The sequence below is a fragment of the Cricetulus griseus genome (assembly GCF_003668045.3).
Source record: "Cricetulus griseus strain 17A/GY chromosome 1 unlocalized genomic scaffold, alternate assembly CriGri-PICRH-1.0 chr1_0, whole genome shotgun sequence".
NCBI lineage: Eukaryota > Metazoa > Chordata > Mammalia > Rodentia > Cricetidae > Cricetulus > Cricetulus griseus.
This window is the reverse complement of record NW_023276806.1, coordinates 64,083,949-64,101,087: the sequence shown is the minus strand read 5'-3', so window position 1 is coordinate 64,101,087 and position 17,139 is coordinate 64,083,949. Positions and strand designations below refer to the sequence as shown.

Sequence of the window (17,139 nt, the reverse complement as noted above, 5' to 3'; positions counted from 1 at the left end):
TAAAGTAAAAGGCTCCATGAGATAACTCAGTGGTTAAGAGCACTGGCTACTTATGGTCACCACTGAGAATGTCCTTGTTGATGTGGGGAGATAGCCCATTCTGTCAGGGGTTTGCCTAGAAAGCTTAAGCACCACACTTTCCTAGCACTGGGGGGGAAGTGGGAGATGGAGCTCCTCACTGGCCTGTCGTCTGTGGAGTCTATTTGTTAAGCTCCAGGCTAAGGAGAGACTATCTCAAAAGTGAGCGGAGGTGACACAGAGAAGGCCCAGCAGTTAGAGCATTTGCTGCTCTTGCAGAGGACCCAGGTTCAGCTCCCAACATTCACATAACTCACAACCACCTGTAACTCCATTTCCAGAAGATCCCTTGCCCTCTTCTGGCCTCTGTACCAGGGTACCAGACATATGTGCACAGACATACAAACAGGCCAAACACTCAGTACACACAAATAAATCTAAAAACTTCATTAAAGAGGTGGATGGTGTTTCTGAAGGTGACATTAGAGATTGTTTTCAAGCCTGTGCACACATTTACTTAAAAAGCAACAAGAACATCTTTGTGAAAACCAGGCATGGGGCTCACACCTCTAATAGCTATACTTGGGAAGTTTAAGGAGGAAGATTGCCAAGAGCTCAAGAGTCAGAGGCCAGCCTGGTCTACAAATGACAGCCAGGGCTAAACTCTGTCTCCTAAAAGCCAAAACCAAACCAAACCAAACCAAAATATGTCCTTGTAAAATAGTAAAATAATAATAATAATAATAATAATAATAACAATGTGTAACAGTTTATTATGAAGTTGAATGTATGAATACATAAGGACTTGTGTTTTCTTATTTCTTTAGTGATTTAGAGAATTGGTATAGGGCTTTTGTACATGCTGGGCAAGCCTTTTATCACTGAGATACTTCCTCAATACTTTATTTGGATTTTTTTTCTTTCTTTTTTTTTGGGGGGGGAGGGGTGTTTCGAGACAGGGTTTCTCTGTGGCTTTGGAGGCTGTCCTGGAACTAGCTCTTGTAGACCAGGATGGTCTGGAACTCACAGAGATCCACCTGCCTCTGCCTCCCGAGTGCTGGGACTAAAGGCTAAAGGTGTGCTTTACCAAAACCAGCATCAATAGACACAATACACATAAACAAAAGTTGATTAGAATTCATAAAATTAAAAGCATAAAATTTGTAACAAAAAGAAACAAAGTTGAAGGTAACTCTTTTGGAAGTAGAGGGTAGAGAAAGAACATGACCATTTCCTAGCAACCCTCTCTCCCTCAAGAAGAGACTGTCCACAGGAATAAAGACTTTAATGGTTTTTGCTCATAAGAGAACCAAGGCATGGGGACCCATAGCCTTTCTTCTCCCTAGTGCACTGTGTCCAAGGTCTGCGGGGGTGGAGTGGGAATGAGGGAGTATTTGTGTCACATGACTGCTCTCCTGCAAACTCCTAGAGTTTCCTTTTCTATTCCCCTCAGGTGGCAATTTCCCTTCCTATAAAAGTTACAGTGGAGCCAAGTTGAGGGAGGAGAAGAAATCCCCTTCCCAATTTTGGCAGCTGAGTAAGGGTGGGCCAGGGAAGTGTGCCACCAGGAGTGACTGTGCATTTATTTAGTCAGCCCTACAAGCTCCAGGGTTTCCCTTCCTGCCCCCACCGTCTCCATCCTCTCCGAGGTCACATCTGGTGACTGTGCTGGAAGACAGCTCAGGTCCCCAATCTTTCCACAGTGGTTGGGCTGCTGTGGGAGAGGTGGAAGCTAGATGCCTCTGGTATCTCCGCACAGGGAAGAGAGGTGATGAGATGGACAGCAGGAGCAGTAGGTCAGCCTCTTGTGCTACATCCCCTCTCCCCCAGGAGCCAATAGGTCCGAACCTTGCCTTTGCCCTGGAAGAAATAAAAAAGAGGAGGCTGGGTAGGGAATGGCACCACTTGCAGGAGTCACTTGAGAAGGTTAAGCATGGGCGTGGCCTGGGATCTAAGGTAGTTCCTTTCTACCTTCATCTCCACATCCCCTCGAAGCTCCAGCTCGAAACCATCGAACTCCTCCAGCACAGCCTTGGTCTCAGAAGACAAGTGGATCTTGAGGGCTGGAGAGGATGGGGTGGAGGAAGCTGAGGAGTCCCGGGGGCGGGAGCAGGAGGGTCAGACAGACAAGACTGGGAATGTGGGGTGGACAGCAATTGCTTTCTTTAGCTCAGAAAGTCCTGGACTGTCCTTGTAAAGTGTGACTACATAGCCTGGGTTCTCTACAAGAGCAGTGTGTGCTCTTAGCTGCTGAGCCATCACTCTGGCCCTGCCAAGTCCTCTTCACCTCTCTTTTGAGATAAGACCTCCTTACTTAAACTGACTTTTCCCTCCTGATCTTCCTGCCTCCTCCCACATGCTGGGATGACAGGCAAACATCACATCTGGTTTATGTGGTGCCAGAGATTGAACCCAGGGCTTTCTGCTGTGAAGCCAGCACTCTAAGGACTAAGTCACACTCTCAGCTCCCAGGACATCTCTTAAGTCATCAATTGCCAGATGATACTCAAGGCCACAATACTGTACCTATGGATTACAGAGCATCTTTGTGACTGTGGAAAACACTGTCCCACACACTGCTTTGGAGACTCAGCCAGCTCCTGAGGGGGCGCATGGCACTGTTGAGGAACCCACACTGCAAATGCTGCTCTAACTCAGTGTGGAGCTCAGCTTGGACTCCAGGTAACTAAGATAAACCTGTTTTGTCTCCCTAGTCTATAAAAGGCTAACAGTGACAGTGCTCGTTTTAAAGGGTGGGTGCTATAAGGGAAGTTAACCCCACTCTCATTCACCCGGCTTAGATTTCCAGCACTTCAGATAAGCACATAAAACATTCACAAAGTATCTGGACACAGTGTGGCACACAGGAAACACTGTTGGCTGTTGAGATCAGTACTTGACTCAATGCTAGTATGCATACAGTGTGTACACACCTGGAGATAGAGGTGAATCTTGAATTTCCTGTCACTCTCCATTTTACTGTGTGACCTAGGGTCTCACTGTGTCTGAGCCTTAACTGTTTGGGCTAGATTTGGCTAGCCAGTGAGCTCTAGGGATCTGCCTATTTTGTCCCTCCGGGCAGTGCTGGGGTTACATGCTCTAGTGTCCAAACTCAAGACCTCATGCTTGAACAGTGAGCATTTTACCCAATGAGCCATCTCTCTGGATGCCGTACCCCACCACATCACACATGCACACACACCCACACCCACACCCACACCATTTTGTGAAACATAGTTTCACTCTGTAGCCAAGGCTAGCCTGAAATGTCCTCCTACTCCAGCCTCCCAAGTGCTGGGATTATAGGACTGTACCACCTGCGGGAGTCAGTACTCGTTTCATGGCAGGAGGTCTGCTCAAGCTGTCCAGGAGGTCAGTGAGGCCCCTCCGTTCCCACACTCTTTCTGGAAGGCACGCTGACCTGTGTCTTCATGGTATCCTGTGTTGCTGACACATTTTTGAGAGTGTGCTCGGCAAAAGATGACCTGAGAGAGGAGTTCTTTTCTACCTCTGCTCCAAACATAGGTGCAAAGACTATCAGCTGAGCAGGACTTCTCTGGGCTTTGGGGGCAGGCTTCCCACCACGAGGCTCAGGTGAGGGTCACATGGCCTTCTCAGCTCATGAAGCCTGGTTGTAGGTAGTTGCTTGGTAACTTTTTACTCAATTGATAACTACCTCAAATATAGCAGGGACCTGTCTGTAATTCTAGGGCTTGGGAGGCTGCAGTGGAAGGGATTCAGCTCAGCCTGGACTTCATAGTAAGTTTCTATCTCAAGACAAAAATAACAGAACAAAAACAGATAAAAACAGGGCAAGGTGGGGCAATCCTGTGCTCTCAGCATTCAGGTGAGGGGAAGGTTAGGATTCAAGTCCGCTGTGGCAACTTGAGATATGATCTCAAACAACCACCTAGTAGACAAACATAGAAGAAACAGGAGGCAAGGCCGAAGGGAGGGGAAAAATAAGCATTTATTAGATGCCTACTGCCTACCCAGAGTTGTGCTAGACCTCTTACAACCCTCAAATAGGAATACTATATGGAGTAGCTGAGACCCAGAAGAGATGAATGACAATAAAATGCTTGGCATTTTGCACTGCATTCTCTCATAAGTCTTTAAATTTTTATTACATTTATTTATTCATTGTGGGTGGAGAAGACAATTTTGGACATTGTATGTCAGAATGTGTTTGTTTTTTGTTTTGTTTCCAAGACAGGATCTCATTGGGTAGCTCTGGCTGTCATGGAACTCACTATTTAGAATAGGCTGACCTTGAACTCAGAAATCTGCCTTCCTCTACCTCCCAAGTACTGGGAGTAAATATGTGCTCTAACACTTCTGGCACATTGTGGTTGCTATTTTTTTTTTTAAGATTTTATTTATTTATTATGTATACAACATTCTGCTTCAGAAGAGGGCACCAGATTTCATAACGGATGGTTGTGAGCCACCATGTGGTTGCTAGGAATTGAACTCAGGACCTCTGGAAGAGCGGTCAGTGCTCTTAACCTCTGAGCCATCTCTCCAGCTCCCATGGTTCCTATTTTTATTGTTTATTTATTTATTTGGTTTCCCAAGACATGGTTTCTTTGTGTAGTTTTGGCTGTCCTAGAACTCACTCTGTAGACCAGGCTAGCCTCAAACTCACAGAGATCTGCCTGCCTCTGTCTCTTGAGTGCTGGGATTAAAGGTGTATGCCATCATTGCCTGGCCTTTTTTATCTATTTTACGAGTACATATGAATGTGGGTATGTGAGGGGTATATGGAGGTCAGAGGACAACTTGTGGGGATCCCTTCTCCCTTGATACCATGTGGGTCTCAGGTATCAACCTCAGGTCATGAGGCTTGGCCAGCAAGCACCTTAACCCACTGAGCCATCTCACTAGCAAAACACCTATCTTTGTGGGTGTATGAGCACATTCAATACTTGTTATTATAAAATAAACTTCGTTTTCCAGCCTGGTCTCTTAGGTCTGTAATCCCAGCTACTTGGAGACTGCAGCAATAGAACTGTAAGCTCAAGACCTTTGATCCCAGCACTTTGGAGGCAGAGGCAGGCAGATCCCTGTAAGTTCGAGACCAGCCTGGTCTACAAGAGCTAGTTCCAGGACAGCCTCCAAAGCTACAGAGAAACCTTGCGTTGAACTTCCGCCCCCCCAAAAAAAAAGAATATAAATATCTTCTATCACATACCTCAGTGTTAAGGCACTTGCTAAATCTCTTAATACCACACATAGAAGGAAAAGGGGATTGTGTTAGATCATGTTGCTCAGTTGTTGGCTAGAGAAAGTTCCTTGAAAACATTTCAGGTACCTAACTAAGCTACAGTGTTCATAGGTAAGGTGGGCTTAGTGAATTTTCTTTCTTTTTTTGGGGGGGGGGGTGTTTCGAGACAGGGTTTCTCTGTGGCTTTGGAGACTGTCCTGGAACTAGCTCTTGTAGACCAGGCTGGTCTTAAACTCACAAAGATCCGTCTGCCTCTGCTTCCCAAGCGCTGGGACTAAAGGTGTGTGCCACCACCACCACCTGGCAAGGGCTTAGTACATTTTCAATACACACACACACACACACACACACACACACACACACACACACACACACACACACACGATACACCATACACACACACACAGCAATAGTCTAGATTGGGGGACACATGTTTTATGAGAATACTGTGTGGGAGGGAGAGAAAGGGCAGCTAGCTTAGGAGCTAGTTAGGCATAACTAGCAGGCTGCCTTGGCCAGCTGCCCTTCTCATTCCCTCTAGGAGGGCCATCCTACCTTCCCCATTAGACTCCATTCTTGAAGCTGTGTTGACTGTGTCTCCAAAGAGGCAGTATCTGGGCATCTTCAGCCCTACAACACCAGCACACACAGGACCTGGGAGGGAAAAAGCAGGGAACAGAGCCCAGGATGTTAGAGGAGGTAGGTGGGCTCCAGAAGAGGTGGGAGCTGGAATGTGTGGTCCCAGGATGTGTAAGGAGAGGCAGGGGAAAAGGGGACTAGGCAAGGAACAGCTGCTTGTTCCCTAGTTTCAGCCTTCTGCGGTCTGACCTGTGTGGATGCCAATGCGCAAGCGCAGCTGCTCCTGGGGCCTATGGCGGATGCGGAAGGAGCGCACGGCATCCAGCAGTGCAAGAGCCATTCGGGCCACCTCTCGGGCGTGGAGCTGTCCATTCCTTACTGGGAGTCCTGACACCACCATGTAAGCATCACCAATGGTCTCCACCTGTGGGGGTGGCATGGGAATGAAGGACCGGAGGACTGGAGCTTTCCCTGTGCTGGTGAACCTGCCAAACCATGTTCACTGTCTGCGATTCTGTTCCTATCAGCCTGCCTGTCACTGTACTCATCCTCCATCCCCACAGTTTCTCTGTCTGTTCCTGGGTCCTTCTGTGTCTCTTCAACTATGTCCTTGGTCTTTGTTTTCTTTTGTTTTTTCCAGACAGGGCTTCTCTGTGTAGCTCTGGCTGTCTTGGAACTCACTGTAGACCAGGCTGGCCTTGAACTCACAGACATACCTGCTTCTGCCCTCTGAGTGCTGGGATTAAAGGCATGACCACTGCCTGGCCTTTTGTTTTTGTTTTTGTTTTTCATCCAGTGTACCTCTCTGAACATTTTTCTGACTGTCCACATCTGCCTGTTCTTCCTATACACACCAACTCACAAGCTCACCTTGTACACATCAAAGTTGTCTATGACAGCATCAAAACAGGTGTACAGATCATTGAGCAGGGTCACCACCTGGAAGGCAAGGGAAGCCAAGAGAAATGGGGAATGTGGGCTCCCACCAGGGACAAATGGGGAGTGCTAACCAGAAGGCCAAGCTGACCTACTGGCCTGTTGCCTGTGTCTGAACTCCACTTACCTGCATGGGTGTGCTCTCTGCCGAAAGAGCTGTAAAGCCCACGATATCACTGAAGTAGATGGTAACACTGTCAAAGGCCTCAGCCTGGACTGTCTCGCCTCTCTTCAACTGCTCAGCCACAGAGCTGAGGGGTGAGGGCAGGTAGAGACCAGAAGGTGAGGCGGGAAGGACTGAGCTATGGATTGTTTGGATGTGCGTGCGTACATGCGTGGGGATGCTTGTGTCCACAGCTGAACACTCACTGAGGCAGAATCTGGTAGAGCAAGGCTTCAGCTTTGCGCTTCTCCTCCAGATAAGCCTGTGTTCTCTCCTCTACCAGTTCCTCCAGGTTGTTGGCATACTGCTCCATGCGTGACAGCAGGTTGTCCAGGATGTTGCTGCTATTCTCCCTGAGGGTCATGGGGCACACGGGGACACAGATGAGATGACTAGTCCTGCTTGGCAGTGTCCACATTTAGGCACTCACCACTTTTTCTTTTCCTTTGAGACAGGGTCTCTCTAAATAGTCCTTGCTGTCCTGGAACTTGCCATGTAGACTAGGCTGGCCTCGAACCCACAGACATCACCTCCTCTGGGCCCAGCTGGATATCTTATTTATTCTCATGGAACACAAGTGAGTTGGAAGGAGGTGGAGAGGAAGTGAGACAGGATGAGTTGCAGCAGAGAGACATCTCTGGGAAAACTAGGCCCTAGTGGGTCTACTGGAGAGGCAGACAGAAAGGCTGGAGTAGGAACTTTTGAGTAGGCTTGAGACTAAGGAGTGAGGAGGAAAGAGACTGGGGCATCTGGGCCATGTATTCTTAGGTCAGTGTAGGGCTGCCAGCAGACAGGGTGTGGGGTGTCAATGCTGGCAGAGAAAGAGCTGTGAACGGTAGTGAGCTGTGAGGGCAGCCAAGTTATACACCTATGCAGATGCCTGTGAGGCTGTGACGGACTGCAGTGGGCTCCCTCTGCTACTGTGGAAACAGATTTAAGTGTGGGATTTATGGTGGCAGTTGTGGGAAGAGACCACTAACTTGTTTAGCTTGCGTAGAGCCAGGCGAATCTGCTGAAAGGGTGGCCTCTCCTGCGGGTCCTCTGCCCAGCACCGCTGCATCAGCTGCCCCAGTTCCTCTAGGTGGTTCTGCAGATCCATGGAGGGTCGGAATGGGGGCTGCTCACCCCGAGTCACTCGCTCAATGATCTCTGTGTGGGAAGGGGTATGCACGGAACAGTGGCATTACCAAGGGCAACCAGCAGGGGTAGGTGGGGCAATTCCAGTCCAGAGCACAGAGTGGACTGGTCACTGGTAGCCATAGAGCAAAGGATGTGGTTGACACCCCACTCCACAAGGAAGGGTAGGGGTGTTTTCAGAGGTTCCCTCTCTGGGGGTGGATTAGTCAAGACTGGCTGGTGTATAGGCCACATGATCCTCACCTTTTGGGCTGAGGTCCAAACCTTCCACATGGAAGACCCCACTCCTGAGGGCAATCTCCTGAAGGATGATGCCAAAGCTGTATACATCACCAGCTTGGGAGCCACGGGCAGGCGGTGAAGCCATCCGCAGGAGCTCAGGTGCGGTCCACAATTTTTCTGTGGATCAGAAGGAGGAGCCTCAAAACTGAGGGATAAGGTATTTTACATTCTGATAGGAAAAGGAAAACTAGCAAATGAATATCATCTCAAGGGTAATAAATGCAATAATAAAAGTAAGACAGCATGGTCTGATAGCACTGAGAAAAGAAAGCATGAGGCAGTTGAAGATTAGCTGGGAAGAAGGCTGTGGCTAGGACTCCAGTGGACACCCCACAGCTCTGAGAACGAGAGGGCAAGAGACCACTTAGTCTGACCTCTTTAACCAATGAAGGTTGAGCCTGGAAGTGAGAGATGCACCCAAGTCAACTAGGCTAGGCCTCAGTTGCCCTTCTCAGCTGTGTTGGCAGCAAAGGCCTAGGGGTCAAGAGTCAGGCTCACTGGCAAAGAGGGTGTGTCCTTGCTCTGGCTCCGGGTCTCTGAAGCTCTCGAGCCCATAGTCCGTGATCTTTAACACAAAGCGCCCATCTACCACGCAGTTGGACGACTTGAGGTTCCCATGGGAACAAATGGCCCCATTGTGTAGAAAGAGCATTCCCTGGGAAATTTAGGAAGGCAGAGGGCTTGGGCATGAGTGTGACTTCCAACCATGCCCAGCCCTTGCCTGGCATCCAGTGAGCTCCTCCGGACTCACCTTGACAATGTCATTGGTGAGTGAGTACCGAAACATCCAGTCCAGAGTTATACTCTCATTCTCTAGAATGTCCTGCTGGGGCAGCAAGAGTCAGACCCCCCTGGGCATAGGAGGAGGTACAAGGGAGCTACTGGCATAAACCAGTACAACAGGACACTTGGATTTACTCTAGCACCATCACCATGCCCACCCCCACCCCCCAACTCCCATTTACAGAGAGGGCCAAGAAAAACCAGAAAGAGGGATGCTTGTCTGGGTTCATATGGTCAGTAGGGTTAGAGCCAGGATTCCTGACACACACACCCCTTGTTCCACTCACCTGTAGGCTCCCACGGGGACAGTACTCTGTGAGGATACAGATGTTGGGGGGGTCGGTACAGGCACCCACAAACCTGGTCAAGTGTTCATTCTGTACATCTCGCATCTGCAGGTTGGGGCGGCATCAAGGCCCTGGCAGAGGCTTCACACCTCACCAAATCACATGCTTGCTAACATGTCCTTCCTGGGAGTCTGCTCCCTAACTGCTTACCCTCTAGGCTATCTACTACCCTCAAGACTCAAGGGCCCACCCCAGATCTACAGATCCCTCCACAGCCAGTGCTGTTGGCCAACTCTCTTGGAGTACCCATGGGTCCCTTCCCAGGCCACAGCCTCACTCCCCTACATTACATGTTTAAGTTCAAACAGGACTTTTCGTGTCAACTCAATGCGTTTCCGGTTCACATGTTTCACAGCCACGAGGTTGCCCTGAGCAAGAAATAGAGACTTGTGGTACAGAGTATGGCCTGAGACACCCTCAGTTGCTTCTGAAAGCCCAGCCGTGCCCCTGGGACCACCCCGTCCCCTGGTGGCCCATCTCAGACCCGTCTCTTAGTCCGCAGAGCACACCTGGGATCCACCTGGGTCCCAAAGATAATCAATCTTTCTCCAGACCTACCTTATAGTATGCTGTCTTGGCAAAGACTTGGAACTGGCCTTCTGTGGTCAGCAGGGAGCCGTAATTGGAGCCTCGCTGAAGAGGTGAACAAACACTCTCTATCCTGGAAGTTCTAGCACACTGTCCCTTATCTGTGTCACCCTCCCAAGACAGGGTATGGCTCTTTAGTCCAGGCTGCCCTGGAACTCCTAGCAATGCTACTGCCTCAGCCTCCCAGGCTAGGATTACAGGTGTGAGCCACCAAGGCTAGCTTTCACCCCATTTTGTGTAGATTATTAGACTCATAGCTGTGTATTCACTTAGGCCATTTGAAATAGCCTTGCCAGAGAGGCTGGAACTGTAACCCCCATCTGAGACAGTGTCAGAGTGAGCAAGTAAAGGCAGAACTGGGGGTAGACTTGTGTTTTGCCTTCTTTTTTTTTTTTAACTAATGTATTTATCTATTGGTTTTCTTTAGTTGTAACTGTCCTGGAACTTACTCTGTAAAAACCAGGCTGGCCTTGAACTCACAGAGATCTGCCTGCCTCTGCCTCCTGAGTGTTGGAATTAAAGGCGTGTGCCACCACCACCCCACTAAGTTTTGGGTTTCTAAGATGGGTGTCATTCTATAGCATAGGCTAGCCTCAGACTTGCAGCAATCTTCCTGTCTTAATTTCCCAAGTCCTGGGTCCAGGTGTGAGTCAACTCATCTAGCTTAGAGCCACTTCTAGCTGCTTATCAGGCATTCCCGTGGTACTCAGATATTCCCACCCTCCAGAGACAATGTGGTCTCACCCCGCTCAGGGTCAGCCGGCTGCCGGCGCTCCGAAGGTGCCTCTCCAGGCTGCTGGGCTGCAGGTCCTCCCAGCGAACCCGCCATAGCTCTGAGGCCAGTTCCTTCTCCAGCTGCATCTTCCTGGGATGTGAAGTCTGCACCTGAGCCCCTGACCCTGTGGGGTGCTCAGCAGCCCCTCAGAGCCCTGGGATGCTCCATGTGCTAAGAGATGCTGAGAGTTGGGAGGACTGGGGCCTGAGGGAAATTCTATCTCACAGGAAGGAGATCCAGGGTAATCACTTCAGTTTCTTTCCTTCTTTTGGAAACTGGAGGCCTCTATATCAACTTTTACTTCATTCCTTTTTCTTTTTTCTTTCTTCCCCCTTCCTTCCTTTCTTTTTTGTTATTTTGAGACAGGGTCTCACTATGCAGTCCTGGCTGTCCTGGAGCTCACTCTATAGATCAGGCTGGCCTCGAACTCACAGAGATCCACTTGCTTCTGTCTCCCAAGTGGTGGGATTAAAGGTGTGCCACCACAACCCAGCTATTTCATTCTCAGTGGACTACAAGGATGAAGTGTTGTCGGGAGTGTGGAAGCGCCTGGCACACAGTATGTGCTCAGTCAGCACCGCTCTCCTCCCTCTCTTCCTGTTGCCTTAGCCTTCCCTGAACTTTCATTTCCACATGCACTGGAGGGCAGGAGTGGGCTCTCTCACCCTGATTTTTGTTTTGTTTTGTTTTGTTTTGTTTTGTTTTTGAGACAAGGTTTCTCTATGGCTTTGAAGGCTGTCCTGGAACTAGCTCTTGTAGACCAGGTTGGTCTCGAACTCACAGAGATCCACCTGCCTCTGCCTCCCGAGTGCTGGGACTAAAGGCGTGCGCCACCACCACCTGGCTCACCCCACTTTTCCGGTCCAGGGTCAGCAGCTGGCCCGCAGCAGGGTTCACCATCCAGGGCCAACTGCTTTGGGCCAGTACCTGAAGGTTTGAACCACTGCTTTCCATTTGGTCTCAGCAAAGATGCCAGTTCCACATTAACACGCCTCTGCTATGACGTCACCCCCAGCTTCTCTGTTCCCTCTGAGTTCCCTAAATACAGCTTTGTAGCTATAACCCAGCTTGAAGCAACCTGACTGGTCCATGCTTTCCAGACTCCAATCTGGAGCTTCTGCCTCCTCCCTGAGGGAATGAAGTAAGTATTTTTTCCCAAGCGAAGCTCCTTCCCAGGCCTATTCTCCTCCTGCTCCATTTTCTGTGCTCCCAAGTCTGCCCAGCGTCACTTAGCACCCCAGTCCATAACTTACCTGTATATGAAGAAGGACACAATCAGAAAGCTAAGCAGAGACAGGCTGCCCACCAAAGCCAGAACCTCCAGTGTGGAAAAGTGGTCTGTGGGAGGGTCCAAGTTGTAGAAGAGAGGATGAGTTAGACAATAGGAAGGAGGAATTGCCTAAAAGTCAACTGTGATGACAAATGAAGGGGGCACAGCCGGGCAGAAAGAAGCCTCTAAGTCCCCAGGGAGGAGGTAGTGTCTCTACGACAGGACTTTGGAAGCATAGGCCAGTCCACTAACCTTGGTTGCAGGCTGGGTCCTCATTGTCAAAGCCACATTTAGGGATGTCAGGAGGTGGATATCCCAGAGGCCAGTATAATTTTCGTTCTGACACAGCCATCAGCTCCTGGGAAGTCCCATTATAGTTCAGGACGACCTGAGGGAGATCAGGAGTGGTGAGTGCCTGTAGCCTTCTGTGTCATCTTACCCCCTGCTTGCCTTTCTGTTTCCAGGACCTGTATCTGGGCTATTAACTACTCACCAGGTTCCTGTTGTGACTATCCAGAGAGTCTTCAAATCCATGCCCAAGGCAAAAGGGGCAAAAACTTCAACACTAAAAGGCTTTGCAGAGAACTACCCATAGGAAATCCCACTGGAAACTCCAACTCTATACTCAGGGAGTTGGCATTTGGTTACAAGACAGATATAACACCTCAGTCTACACTTCCAGGCCTACCTGTTGTAGAATATTATTTTAAGATGTGTTACATTTGTTTATGCTGTGGAACATTTGTTTAATGATGCAAAGATGTGTTGCATTCTTTTATGTTGCTTTCTTTTTTGTTTGTTTGTTTTGTTTTTTTGAAACAGGATTTCTCTGTAACAGCCCTAGCTGTCCTAGAACTTGCTTTGTAGATCAAGCTGGCCTCAAATTCACAGAGATCCACCTGCCTCTGCCTCCCAAGTGCTGGAATTAAAGGCATGCACCACCATGTCCAGCGTTTATGTTGCATTTGTCTAACTCTGTGAAGTTGTGTTACTTTGCCTGTCTTAAACACCTGATCAGTCTAATAAAGAGCTGAACGTCCAATAGCAAGGCAGGAGAAAGGATAGGCAGGGCTGGCATGCATGGAGAATAAATAGGGGGAGAAATCTAGGGAGAGAGAGATGTGGAGCAAGAAACATAGAGGGAGGCTGGGCGGTGGTGGCGAATGCCTTTAATTCCAGCACTCGGGAGGTAGAGGCAGGTGGATCTTTGTGAGTTCAAGACCAGCTTGATCTAAAAGAGCTAGTTCCAGGACAGCCTCCAAAGCTGCAGAGAAACCCTGTCTCAAAAAAAAAAAAAAAAAAAGAAAAAAAGAAAAAGAGAGAGGGAGGAGGACATCAGGGGTTAGCCCCCAGCTTAATAACCAGAGTAAGAAAGAAAGAAAGGTATATAGAATAGAGACAGATAAAAATCCAGAGGTAAAAGACAAACAGAATAATTAACGAAAAGCTGGCTGGAAACAAGCCAAGCTAAGGTCGGGCATTCCTAAGAAAGAATAAGCATCTGTGTGATTTATTTGGGAGCTGGGAGGCAGGACCCCCAAAGAGGAAAGAGCAACGAGTAAAAAATCAACTGCTGAAGCCTTCACTGGTAGATTCTTGGTGCCTTTGACCTCTGTCCCTTCCTGTCCCTGCTGCATTGACACAGCTGCACATATGCATTCTCCTTGGTCCTAAGTACCTGTCTCTGCTAGCAGGGGGTCCCAACTGTCTAAGGAACTCAAGGGGTTCCCTGAGGGGGGAAGCCTGTGCATCCTGATCATTTTGGTGGTTCCCCAGACTGAGGAGTTGAGCCTGCCTTATCCAGTGCTCTCATAGCTGCCCAAGGAGTAACGAGATACCTGGCAGGGCTGGGGGCTGGGTAGGAGGATGAGAGACCATTCCTGCCTGGCACTGTCTTCTTGGTGCATTCATGAACTTACCCTGAAGGTGCCTGTTTCTGGATCCATATCCCAGAGGGAGAAGTCAGTCTCCCGATCTCCATTGCTATCGATTTTAAGGAATCCCATCACACCTAGGGACATAGGGGAGGAAAACTGTGTTTTGAAAGAATGGAGGTTTAGTGATGCCTAACTTCATCCCAAGCTTCTCTCTCTCTCTTCTCTCTCTCTCTCTCTCTCTCTCTCTCTCTCTCGATGGAGATATAGACACAAATATGGATATATGCATAATGGTGAAAAGAACAGTTGTGTTGGTAGTGGGAATAGCAGATTCAGCACACACAATGAATTTAGGAGACCAGGTTGGATAACCTGCTGGGCCACTAGGGGCTCACTTTCATTTCTCTCCAAAAGCAGCCCGGTCCAGTTAATTCTAGGCCCTGACCTTGGAAGCTTCGGTTCCACATCCGCTGAGTGATGTCCTCCCCATCAGTGACAGCTCCTCCCTGTGCCAGAGTCTCTGTCACTGCCTGGACATAGAGCAGGAGCCCATCATGGAAGGATGCTGGGATGATATTCTCCTGTAGAAGCAAGCAGAGCTCAGGCAGGAAAGACAGATAAATGGCAGAGTGACAAAGTGTAGTGCTGTGGGTAGGGAACTGGGGGTACCAGGAGCTTGGAAGAGGATACAGAAAGCAACAACCATATTCCACGGAGATGTGACTTAAAGGATACTTTAGCATCTACCATTGCTCCCTACTCAGAGTCATGCTAGGCAGATAGGGGCAGGCTATGTCATTTCCATTTCCCTGATGAGGACTTTATGTTCAAGGGTTGAATTTGCCACTGTCCCCCTCTATCATCAGGAGAGATACAGAAATAATAGGAAGAAGGGGAGTAATGGGATGCCATTAGTTATGGATATCCACACTGGAGGTTTCTAGGACCCCCTCCTACCAGGCCATCCTCTATGGTGAAGTTGAACTGCTTGTCAGCCAAGAGTTTTAGTTGCTTCAGAAATTCCAGGTACTCAGGATTATCCGGCTCTTTGTAAGTAATGATTTTGGCAGCCTGAGGAAGGGATCAGTGAAAAGGGGAGTGCTAAGAGCTGACTGACTTCAGTCCTTCCTGTATCCTGGGGTCCCACCTTCCAGATCCGCCTCTCTGTTTAGGTCAAGATCAAATTGAATGGGTGTGGTAGCACACACCTTTATTCCTAGCACTCAGGAGGCAGAAGCAAGAGAATCTCTGAGTTTGAGGCCAGCCTGGTCTATACAGTGAGTTCCAGGACAACAACCAGGGATACATAGACAGACTCTGGTTCAAAACAAACAAACAAACAAAAACAAAAGAAAACAAAATTAAATAAGAAAAAGATCAAATTGAACCCTGTGTCCTTTATGAGGTGGCCTCTGTGCTTGAGCAAAAGATTCAAGGATTGTCTGTCCATCAGTCTTTAATATCCTCCTATTACAGATCCATTCCATTATCTGTTTTCGCCTCCTGGCTCTGAAGCCTCCAAATCCCATGGAGTTCACTGTACAACTCTCTGACTATCAAAAACCTGTTCTCTGGAATCATTTCAGACAAGACATGTAGGGCCATAGTGTCTGGAAATGATGTGTCAACAGCTCAGAGTCCCACACCTGGGCTTCAAACCCCGGCACTCACCTGAAAGGCCTGGCGTGCACTGCTGTCCAGCCCATCTCCTCTTTCCCAGGGCTTTTGGGGAGCTGGGCCTTGAGCACCCTGAAGGCTTTGCCCAAACACATCCAGGTGGAAGAAAACATAGTCCTCCCCAGTTAGACCAGCATCCACGGCCAGAAGCATCAGGCTCCTGAAGGCATCCGGAGAACTGCAGATGTAGATAACTGGAGGGAAAGGAGAAGAAAGAGGAGGGGAAAGGAAAGAGAGAAAGGAGGGGAGAGGGAGAGGGAGAGAGAGAGAGAGGGAGGGAGAGAGAGAGAGAGAGAGAGAGAGAGAGAGAGAGAGAGCACATGAATGAACACACAAGGCATGGCAAGGTTGGTAATTCTGAGTTTGTAGTCTTTACATGGCACCAACTCCTGGCTGACTCTGGGCAAGGGAGTGTGAAAGATGGGAGAAGGTGTGCAGAGGAGGGAGGGAGGGAGGGAGAGGTGGGAGGAGGGGACAGAAGGTGGGGGACCAAGAATGCAGGAAGAATCAAGAGAATGGCCCGAGAGCTCGAGTGGGAGCAATAGAGAAACTGGAGGAGGGAGAACCTGGTAGGGTACAGTGGAAACAGGAGGAAGAAGAGCCGGGAACCAAGCAGAGGACGCAGCAGCGCTAGAACTAGGCCTTTCCGCGCTTAACTCAGGAAAGTCCGAAGCAGGAAGGTCACGGGGAGACCGGAGGAAAGGGGTGGGGGATGGGGAGAGGGTAGGAATGCAAACCGGGCGCCAAGGGTTGCAAGAGAGGGACTAGAAACTTCGAGGTAGGGAAGTCGTGTTGGGCTAGACTCTAAGAGAAACAGCCAGGAGAAGGCCTGGCTCCCAAAGGAGGGAGGACTGCCAGGCCGTGGACAGGCCGGAGAGAAGGCCGCGCGGGCCAGGCGTCCGGGTGGGTGGCCACCTCACCTCTGCCCTTGCGCCGCACGGCCCGCAGTAGCTTGGTGTAGTGGTCAGGGTCGCCCTCGACGAACTCCTGGTGATGCACTGTGATGTTGAGGCGCTCACGCACCCGCATGTACAGCCCTTCCACTATGAAGAAGCAAGGCCGGTCGTCGCCCAGCCGATCTGCATAGAGCACCAGCGCCTGATGCTCCCAACCCAGCCGTCGATGCAGCGCCGTCACGAAATCGCCCAGCTTGACGTGGCTGGGCCCCGCGCGCGTGGTCAGCGCGTACTCGTCCTTGATCCCGATGCCCAGAGCCGGGGCGCCGGCGGTGAGCAGAGGCACCCGCCAATGCGCGGTGAAGCGCCCCACCGGGGCCGCGGAGTACACGCAGCCGGGGCCCAGGAACATCGCGGGGCTGTGCTCCCACTTGAGGTCCACCGCGGCCAGCGGGGCAGCGGTGTCGGAGCAGACGCCCGCCGCGTTCTCGCTGCTGCCCAGCACCATGCGGACCGTCCAGCCCGGCAACCAGTCCGGCCGCGCCTTCACCTTCTCGAGAGCCAGTTCCACGGCCGGCCCCACG

At 49.9% G+C, this 17,139-nt stretch overlaps 1 protein-coding gene across 1 annotated transcript; it reads right to left on the bottom strand.

The window, feature by feature from the left end:
* Nucleotides 1-771: 771 nt before the first annotated feature.
* Nucleotides 772-17,135, bottom strand: Npr1 (natriuretic peptide receptor 1; the record flags this gene model as incomplete). The annotated part of the gene is made up of 22 exons (XM_027392857.2): nt 772-1,878; nt 1,990-2,081; nt 5,801-5,899; nt 6,074-6,248; nt 6,695-6,763; nt 6,888-7,011; nt 7,130-7,276; nt 7,904-8,072; nt 8,304-8,459; nt 8,841-8,997; nt 9,094-9,165; nt 9,413-9,517; nt 9,763-9,840; nt 10,031-10,105; nt 10,805-10,925; nt 12,089-12,173; nt 12,358-12,493; nt 14,025-14,116; nt 14,428-14,563; nt 14,940-15,053; nt 15,654-15,853; nt 16,580-17,135. Coding segments are annotated over 22 exons (3,021 nt in total), but the record flags the coding sequence as incomplete, so codon positions are not given.
* Nucleotides 17,136-17,139: the final 4 nt, after the last annotated feature.